Source organism: Callionymus lyra, chromosome 12 (genome assembly GCF_982586985.1).
Source record: "Callionymus lyra chromosome 12, fCalLyr1.hap1.1, whole genome shotgun sequence".
In the NCBI taxonomy this organism is placed as follows: domain Eukaryota; kingdom Metazoa; phylum Chordata; class Actinopteri; order Syngnathiformes; family Callionymidae; genus Callionymus; species Callionymus lyra.
This window is the reverse complement of record NC_141829.1, coordinates 12,079,545-12,089,604: the sequence shown is the minus strand read 5'-3', so window position 1 is coordinate 12,089,604 and position 10,060 is coordinate 12,079,545. Positions and strand designations below refer to the sequence as shown.

At 37.8% G+C, this 10,060-nt stretch overlaps 1 protein-coding gene across 1 annotated transcript; it reads left to right on the top strand.

Moving 5' to 3' along the window:
• The first annotated feature begins 786 nt into the window (after positions 1-786).
• Positions 787-8,529, top strand: coq10b (coenzyme Q10B). The gene is made up of 5 exons (XM_087804435.1): positions 787-913; positions 3,389-3,544; positions 3,896-4,088; positions 5,659-5,760; positions 6,558-8,529. Exons 1-5 carry the CDS (start codon positions 816-818, stop codon positions 6,723-6,725), a joined length of 717 nt encoding a protein of 238 aa, XP_087660561.1. The 5' UTR covers positions 787-815; the 3' UTR covers positions 6,726-8,529.
• The last annotated feature ends 1,531 nt before the right edge of the window (positions 8,530-10,060 follow it).

Here is a 10,060-nt window from a genome sequence, read left to right as displayed (position 1 = left end):
TGATACCCCTGTGTTGTTTTTCGGTGTTATCTTGACCTTTTAAGTATACCTGTATATTTTATTGTTGTTGGTTTTTTTAATTGTTTAAGCGCTTTGTGACCCTGGTATGGAAAAGCGCTTTACAAATATAAATGACTTAAAATGACTTACTTTATTTAATAATTCTCTTATATAATATATATATATATATATATATATATATATATATATATATATATATATATATATATATATATAATAAATCCTGTGGAAAAAAAACATTTCTCCTGCCTCCATACCTCCTGAGGGTTCAATAAAGTTTTACCTTACCTTACCTTATATATATATATATTTTAATGTTGTAGTTTTGAAAAGGTAAAAAAATGTATATGTATATTTTAACGTTGGAGTTTTAAAGAGGTAAAAAATAATAATTAAAGAAACATATAATAGTTCTCAGCTATGGATTAATTCAAATGTGAAAGTAGAATTTGATTCCTTTCCTTAAATACGATGATTATTATTACTAAATTACAACATATAAAAATGTAAGTAAAACAAATCTAATATTCTATGCCAAGTACATGGTCAACATAATGGAGAGTGCATCTATAAGCAGCAGTTAAGGTGTAAGGTCACAACTGGGAAACCTGAGCCAAACATCTCGTGACATTTTTCTGAGTGAACGCCCACTCCTGACGGACACCGCTCACGGCCAATGGAACGGCGTTAAAAGAGCAGCCACCGACCAATCACGGAGAGACACTGGATAGAGGCGGGACTTGCGTGCGAGTCCGTCAGCGTTGGTCGTGACGGAGGCTGTCAGAGGAAGAAAGATGGCGAGAGGCGCTCGAAGCTTTCGGAGAGTCGCGGAGTGCTTCAGGAGGCTTCCCGTCGGCGCCAGTCGAGAGATCCACACCAGGAACAACGTCAGGTGAGAACTTGAACGCGTACAGCGACACCAGCGACTGTCTAAAGTGGTCGTGAAGGCGACGATTGTCAGAAGAAAAGTTGTTTTTTCCACGTCTGTCAAAACATCTTCGACCCGAAACTACTTTGTCTCGATGCATCACCGGAGGAAAAAAAGAAAGATAAATACATAAACTAGTCGTGATCATAATAAATGTAAAGGTAGTTGGATTTGATGTTTAGTACCTGAGCATTTTTCAATAATCCAGACGAAATGTTGATCTGAAAAACTCTTGATAAATTCGTATAAATATTTCTAATAGTTGGTTAAGTTGTCGATCTAAATATCAACTGTGTTTCGATATATTTAGATGGTTATGTCCTTTTAAGTAAAACTTTCAAAACACATTCCTTTCTTTAAAAAATGTGAAGACCACAAGAACATAATGTTTTATAGTTGTTTAAATAATCGACACACAATTATTTATAATCACAATTTGTACATGAGTTTTATAAAGTAATACTTGAATACAGTAACTACTATACAACACATACTTTTTGACACATCTAGGTACATAATAATATAGATAATAACAGTAGTTGTTCTTTAAAAAAAACTTTTTTTTATTTTCAATGACAAAGTTAAGTCACAATACTCACCACTTCCTTTGGTTAGTAAGTAATGAATAAATAATTAACTGGAACTACTAAAAATAAAGTGTATTATTACGTAATGTTTGACATTCAATGAGAAATATCATTAAAGTGAGTCACTCATACACATTGTTCTGTGCTCTCTATTTAATGTAAGATTATTTCTTATCACAATGATACTCCATCATAATATTAACACGACTAACATGAATTGCAGTGATAAGAAAAAGAAAAAACCTCCATTTTTCGCACAAAAGGCGATTTACAACATTCCAGTGCCGGATAAGAACAGAGGAAAAAACGCAAAACAAACACTTTCATTTCAAAGTCTACATGTATGCCTTGATTTTATCAATATGTTGACTAAATATTTCAAGTGAACAGTGAACAAAGGCAGACTTATATATGCTATATTTTATGCAGAAATGATTTCTTTTATAGTCCAGGGCTCGCCAGGAACACGGGTCTTTTGGACCCGCCACTCAAGTTCGTTGAGTTTCCGTCTGTAACCGACTCTCTCTGAGGACACGCACGAGCGGCGAGTTCCGAGAGGGTTTTCATGCATACATGCGAGTTCATGGCAGGAGTCCACGTTGACGTGACTGCTGCGTGATATGATGCCGGGGACACTTTGGAACTCTTGACTCCCGACTGAAGGGTTGTCACGCTCTTTGTTTTTACGACTCTCGAATAAACACTTAAAATTGACGAGGAAGGAGTCGATTCAAAATGTTGCATCCGGGGCCTAAGGAAGATGTTTTAATTGATCAAAATAATGAAAAAAAAATAAAACAAGATAGTGGTTCCTTTCAGAAGAAGAAATCGTTTTTTAAAACTAACAGTAGAGCGAGTGCAGGTGACTCATTAGATGTGATCGGTGACGCATCGGAGACTTTGTTTGAACACAAATAATCCTCGTCTCGTTTGAAGGTTTAATGTGAAAAAAAGAAAAATCCACATTTGCAACATATGCATCAAATAATATCGCTTTTTATCCTTGCTAAGGATACAGAAAGTAGTATTATTGCACATTACATTGAGTTATATTTCAGATAATAATAGCATTTAGTTAATTAAAAATGTAAGAAAAACCGACATAAGTAATTAAACATTTTCTTATCTCTGATAATTTTTTATTATTAGTCTTTGCATACATTTGTATATGTTTTTTAGATACTTGAAATAAAAACTAAGATCAATAACAGGTTGTATATCATTAAGCAAATACATGATGAACATTATTTTTTCTCTTAAAGGACCAGTGAATAGTGAATAAAAAAAACATAAGTTTTACATTTTTTGTTACTTTAAATCTATTTTGTGAACCAGTGTATGTTAACTAATCCTCACTTCTAGGGTCACATGTCAGCCGCCCCCCCTTTTTTATTTAAAATGGTTCCCTCTACACGGAAATTGACTTTTGTTAACTTTTTTTTACGCTGTTATGAGTTATTAACAATGATAATGTCAACAAAATAACTCCAGAGATTTCAAATGTGAAGTTAAATAAGCATGTGGTCTCTGATAAAACTGCATCAGTTGCTTATTATGGTGTGTATTTTGGCAGCTAACAGAAGGTAGATCCCGTGATTTCGGGGCCGTTCGGCCTCAGACCACTTTGTACAGAATGCGTGTACGTTTCCAGAGCCCTTATTAATGTCCGTGACCTCTGTCTCCGTGACGCACGTGATTTTGAAAGTCAAATACTTGGCAAGTGTTGCAAGGGTCTTCCATGTAGCAGTAGGCTCTCGTTTCACCAGGCCGGGGGTGACGTCACGAACCGACACTGAAAAAAAGGGTCAACTCTTTTATTTATTTTTTTGTTGTGTTTGTTTCCCCGCCTCAGATACCTGTCGTCATGCGGGATCCTGATGACTCGGGCGCCGGCGCTGCTGGGCGCCGCCATGCCGGGCCGTGGCGTGGTCCTGCCGGCCCGGTGCTTCTTCAACCTGGCCGACTCGTTCTCCAAGAGGAAGGAATACTCGGAGAGACGTGTCATCGGGTGTGTACCTTGTGCCACAAAACTTGATTCCACAGAGAGAACGGTTCCAAAATCTGTTGTTGGAGACGATCCACCGGCAGCTTGTTCAGCTCACGCTCTTACATAAGTGTTGTGTAACTTTATTCTCACTCATTGATGAGAAAGAAGCTTTTTTTAGCCTCTTTTAATCTCCACGCTCGCCTCTTCCTTCACCTTCCTTCCGCTGTGCTTTTTTCAGTGACCCGTCTTGTCCCCGAGCCATAGATCTCTCCGGTTATGTCACGGCTAATATGACCCACATTTTCAGATCCTCCCTCTGACGCTGCTGCTGGTACATGAAGTACTCAAGCGTGTTCCCCTCTCACTCCGCAGGTATTCCATGCAGGAGATTTATGAAGTGGTGGCCGGGGTGGAAAACTATCGTCTCTTTGTCCCGTGGTGCAAAAAGTCCGACGTGATATTCAAGCGGGCCGGGTTCTGCAAGGCCAAGCTGTCTGTGGGCTTCCCACCCGTGGTTGAGAACTACACTTCTCTCGTCACCTCAGTGCGCCCCCACCTGGTCAAGGTAAGAAGTGAAGAAGAAGTACTTTTGTTTTGACAGTTTGATTCAAAGTGTGGTTTCTGTTAAGTAAAAGTATCTGCTGGGCATTTGTTTGTTATCAAACAAACTTGTTGTTGCCAATTTTTGAGACTCTATGAATGTGCACAATGTGTTTTTTTTGTTTAATCAACTGAAAAATGGCTTCAGTCGAAAAGAAAAAATAATCATGAAATACGTGTTTTTATGTAAACTGTTTTCTTTGATTTAAAGAATCATTTAGGTCATAGTATAATTATGATTTTCCCCCCTAATTATTTAATCCCAAAACACTTTGATATAATATAATATATTTTCACTAGTTTTCTTTCATTGCAGCAAAAAATGTTTTGAATTAGTTTTGAATTTAGGTGAAGATGGTTTTGAATTTGTTTATTTTTCAATTGAAAATACCTTTTTTTTTATTGAAGCAATGTTTTTGATTTGAAATATTTCTTAACTTAACTTTATCTTAAGACTTTCTTATTCGTGCAGGCTTTTTTCTGGGACACCTGTGTTTTTCTCAGTGTTATCTTTTTAGTATATATATATATATTTTTGATTGTTTAATCGCTTTGTGACCCTGGTCTAGAAAAGCACTCTATAAATATAAATATAAATTACTTACTTACTTACTTAAATTCTTTTGATGAAATTATGTAATTAATTAAAGCAACTTTTTTTTTTTATTAAAGGAACATGATCTTTTTTTACTGAAAATATTATTATTTATTAAAGGAACTTTTTCGGATTAAATAAAAAAGGAATAAATCCACCTTCATAGCCCGGTATACTACTTTAATTTTTGAATCATGCAAATGCTTATTACAAGAATTCTATTTCTAACGGTGTATTAATTTGCTAAAAATACTTGTGAGCTTCTAAACTGCCTCTAAAAGTATGAAATCTTACAAGTATATCATTTTACTTTGACCACTTTTATCAAACACCAAAACTATGAATCGCTGGTTTTATTCATTTCTAACTTCTAAATGCTATTATAAACACATTTTGATGCTGTTTTTTACAGCAGCTAAACTAAATGCAGACATCAGGAAAATCAGTCGCCAAAATTCTAACAGAAAACAAATGTGCTTACATAACACTTTTTTTTAAGCTTCACATAGAGCTAGTTTGATTGTTGATTTATTTTACATATCATCAGGTTGTTTCTCTTTCATTTTCTTGACCTGGTTGTACGAGGCTGGATCCAGTCCAAGCAGTTAATCCAGTCGTTTCCGGTGAATTGATGAGTGAAGATCACACTGGATTAAATTTGATCTTGTGGTTGGAATCTTTCTCTCCTTCACTGATCTAGAATCTGAGTCATGGTTCTGAGCAGGGAAGTAAAGAGCTAAGTCAGCGGCTTGAGAAGTGTCAGTTTCTATTGGATTAAAAAAAAAAAGAGCTGAGCCAGAAGGCCTCTCTTTCACCCCCTGAGATAAGCAGTAAGTTGAAGTGTCTTCTTCTCTGACTTCTTGTTGGAATCCTGCCTCCTCACTCTGTGATGACGTTTGTAGTTTTACAATAAAGGTGCGTGTTTTTTTGTGTGTCTCAGGCTTCCTGTTCAGACGGTAAAATCTTCAACCACTTGGAAACCGTGTGGCGTTTCAGCCCCGGACTGCCGGGTTACCCCCGAACCTGCACCGTGGACTTTGCTGTGAGTATAATGTCAAAGCATCTGCGTCACTTTTCTTAAGAAAACCATCAAACCTTTTCAAGTTCAAGGCCCGGGGGCCAAATCCGGCCTAACGAAATCATTTTATGTGGCCGTACGGTTGGTTCTAAATAAACATAAATGAACGTTCATGAACAAAGGAATACAAATATTTTATTGCCAACATTGGAATTATTTGTGGTGTCAGTGTTAAACCCTTGTGTTATGTCAGGGTCAATTTGACCCAAAAGCCTGGAAACAAAAGTGTTTGTGGTATCCCTTGTGGTGTCTCTGGGTCAAGGTGAACGACCTCCCTGGCTGCCATAAATACATATGCAGTGGTGGAGGACGTTCACCTTGACTAACCTTGACTCATAGATAGCACAAGGAATACCACAAACACGTTTGTTTTGTTTTCAAGCCTCCGGGTCACGTTGACCCTGAGTTAACACAAGGGTTAAGAAAATATAAGGGAAAGAGACTATGGATGTCAAAAACCAGAGTGTAACTGATGTCGGAAGGAGAAATGTGTTTGTAGGAATAGAACGAGCACAGAGATTATCAGTTGAAACGCAAAGAATGAAAAGGGGATTTCAAAATAAGACTTCCTGTTGAGAAAATATACATTTCGTTTGGCTAAAAGTTTTCAGCCCCTAGTGTGATTGAGTTTGACACCCCTGCATTAACACTTATGAAGAAGACAAATAAATGTATGGTAAACCGATTTCATTTTCCGGTTACCTTTCAAAATAAAAGCGTGTAAATAAAAAAATAAAGTGTAATCGTTCTGTTTCCTGCAGATCTCCTTCGAGTTCCGTTCCCTCATCCACTCTCAGCTGTCTGCCGTCTTCTTCGACGAGGTGGTCAAACAGATGGTTTCGGCTTTTGAGCGCCGGGCGTCGAAAATATACGGAGCGGAGACGGCCATTCCTCGTGAGCTCATGTTCCACGAGGTCCACCACACGTAACGCCCCCCCTCACTGCCATACTTGGAACTAAGACAAAAAAAACATCCGTGCCTTTCTTAACATCTTTTAAATCTCAAGTTCAGAACCACACATTAACCAAAAATAAGAACATTACAAGTTCTTGTTTGCATCGGTTTATGCAGCAACAAGTGTCCATATTAGGTCAGGAGCAGCACTTTCACGAAAAAGAGCCAAATACTCCCCTGGTTTTTAGGAAAAAGCACTTTTTAAAACACACCAGCAGAATAATCCACTTTGATCCACCGCTTTATGTGTTCGTTTGTGGCGCAAAGAAATTGTCACAGTGCAATATTGGGAACAGTTATAAAGGCCCGGGGGCCAAATCCAGTCATTCTATGTGGTCCACTGGATGGTTGTTTCAAAGCGTACGTGGCTTTATGTTGATGTCGTGACCTAGAACTATGTATAAGCTTAGCTAAGAAACATGTTACATCAAGGAAAACAACTGAAACTTACATCAAACAAAGGGAGTTAAAAGTCAAAATCAAAATCAGACTCGTAATCCCTGTGAATGATAGACATTTTTGGTTTGGCTCGCGACCTTGAATCTTGTGTGATCGAGGTTGAAAACCCATGATCTAGTGGGTGAAGGTGTACGAGTCACGACACTCGTGAATTTGAGCCAGAACACGCATAAGACTGAGCCAACATTAGAGGTTTATTTTAACTTGACTGATATTTTTAGGTCACCGGTCTGCGGATCAACCGCCGTCACCTGTGATTAAAGTCCAGGTTGCTTCCTAATTTTAACTTAACGTGAGGAAGGATTTGAAGCACTAAATACATTTGACGGATTACACGGAGAGTATTGATGGATGGACGAGGTTTCGTTGTACAGTGTTGTCATTAACAAGAAGGTCTCTGTGCAGAACGCCACCTGGTGGCTCTAAAAAGTATGACAATGTCTCATGAAACCTCATCGGCAGTTTATTATAATCTAACCAACCAGTAAATACTATGAAAATCACTCAATTAATGTGTTTTAAAAAGTAAACTGATAAAAATGTAGGTCAGAAATCTGCAGATTTTTCTGCGCACTTTAAGAAAAGGGAAAACATACAACATTTATTTTAGAGTCCCTTATTATATATATATATGTTAAGTTGATGTTCTTGGGAGAAGTGGTGGCTTGTGGGTAAACGGCAAGTGGGGATATGTAAGCTGGTGTCTTAAGCACATAGATTAAAAAAAAATCTTTTTTTTTTAAACATTAATATCACCCACGAAATGCAGCAATGTAATACTTTTTGTTCTATTTCAAGTCATTTTGGTCCTCGGGTTTTGACAAATACACTGAGAATTGTTAACAGTTGGTGATTGTTACAGTAAAGTAGGTTGTTTCAGGTCAAATAAACCAGATGTGCCATTAAATTTGTTATTTTATTTCGCACGAAGGGTCAGATTCATGTCAACTTTCATCTCAGTGTTCTTCATTAAACCTCTGTGCAACTTTATTTTGCTTTTTCTCTGCTAGACAATTCTTTTCACTGCTGGAAGTTTTCACGTGTGCAATATACGGAGTATGTTTAACTATTTTCGAGGTCGGGTCCAGCTCTTGACTTGTCAACCAGCATCATTAGCACCACTTGTCCCCCGGGTGACATATTTATCATTATATTTGTTGTATTTATTAGTTTCAGAACCAGTGTAAATATCACATTAACATATGAGCACTGCTTTTAAGGACATTTTTAGAATGGGAGGGTAGGGGGTTTTCGTGTAAACGAGGTGTGTTTTCAAAACTGACTGCATGGTTTATAAAGTATTTTCATTTCTACAAAAAGTGTCTCTGTGTCTTATTAATACTCCAAGGTTCAAGGCCCCAGGCAGGACGGATATAGAGTCGTCATGTGAGGAGCAGAAATAGACTGGTGCTACTTCTATGAAGCTCCTGTGTGAACACATACACACACACACTCGCCTGCATTTAATACAAAACTCTGCAGCTAGAATTCTGAGCCGCTCTAGTAGAAGAACTCACATTTCTACGATCCTTAAAACTCTTCACTGGCTAGCAGTTTCTTTCAGGATCAATTTTTAAATTATGGTTCTTACTTTCAGATCTATTCATGGTCAGACCTTCCATCAATGATCTGATCCAGCCTTACACCCCAGCTCAGGCTCTGAGGTCTGTGGATCAGAATCTACTGATAGTTCCTGAACACGCTTCAGGACCAGAGGAGAGAAATCCTTCCAGGCTGTTGATCCTAAGCTTTGGAACGATCTTCCTCTCTCTCTGTGTTTGATGATCTACTGACTCCTTCAAGAAACACTTTAAGAGGACAGCCAGAATTCATTACATTATTTCACTATACAATGAGTAAAATGTATAATGGACTATTTAAAGGGCACCTAATGTGCAGATTTAAGTGTCTCCTAAATTGTTCTAGGACCTCTATTATACTCATCAGTGTTTCTTTTTGCACAAAACTCTCAATTAATAAAGATATTTACATTAGAAAATACGCTTAAGCCCCGCCCACTTAAGCTTTGCCGTTTGGTCTGAGAAGTCTCGTCCAAGCAACCACGCCCACTCTGCTCTGATTGGTCACAAAACACGAGTTGCATCAGGGCCGGGTCTAGACAGGCATGTATGAGTGGGCAGCCACAAATCTTGAGGGGGCATTGTGCTGTTACTTACTTACTTACATGTAAGTTGAGGGGGCACAACATTTATTTTAGTGGGCCAGGCCCCCTCTTGCCCCTGCCTAGACCCGGCCCCGAGTTGCATTCAAGGACTCTCGTAAATATCATACTCCCGTTTGGTACATTAAAAACGAATAATAAAAATAAGGTTTGCTGCTTAAAGTACACATTACAAAAACACTTAAAGGCAGAAGTAACTCAATGTTTACATAAATATTTATTTTTTCACGATTAACATGTAGGTACTTAACTGATTTAGGGCTTCTAGGAGAGGACACCTGCACCAGAGTGATGTCAGAATGTTTAATTTAAACCGTGATCTAGTTTGGCGAGATTTCAGACGTGAGAGAGAGAACTTTATTAAGTAATAACTTTAAAAAAACGGAGCAACGTCATGATGAATGATCTACTGCATTTGGAAGAGGACGACTTCAATTTCCAATTTTCAGAAACAATTTCATAAAGATCAATAAAGTTTTACCTTACCTTACTTCAACATTAACATAAAAGTCAGGAGAGTTGGGTTTTCAAATGAAGTGCCCTTTAAAAGAAAACAAAACAGTACCTCCTCAGTCTTATATTGGACAGAGCCGGCTTTATTTATTATTTTGTGATAATTTAAATTTCAGGCCTCTGGTGGTGATGGTTATTTTAAGCACGACTATCAG

What these genes read in the sequence shown, in the direction of transcription:
- coq10b (XM_087804435.1), top strand. Translation starts at nt 816, where the DNA reads ATGGCGAGAGGCGCTCGAAGCTTTCGGAGAGTCGCGGAGTGCTTCAGG. An exon ending in TGCGCCCCCACCTGGTCAAG is followed by an intron (nt 4,089 to 5,658) that starts GTAAGAAGTGAA and finishes TGTGTGTCTCAG; the next exon opens with GCTTCCTGTTCAGACGGTAA. An exon ending in CCTGCACCGTGGACTTTGCT is followed by an intron (nt 5,761 to 6,557) that starts GTGAGTATAATG and finishes TGTTTCCTGCAG; the next exon opens with ATCTCCTTCGAGTTCCGTTC.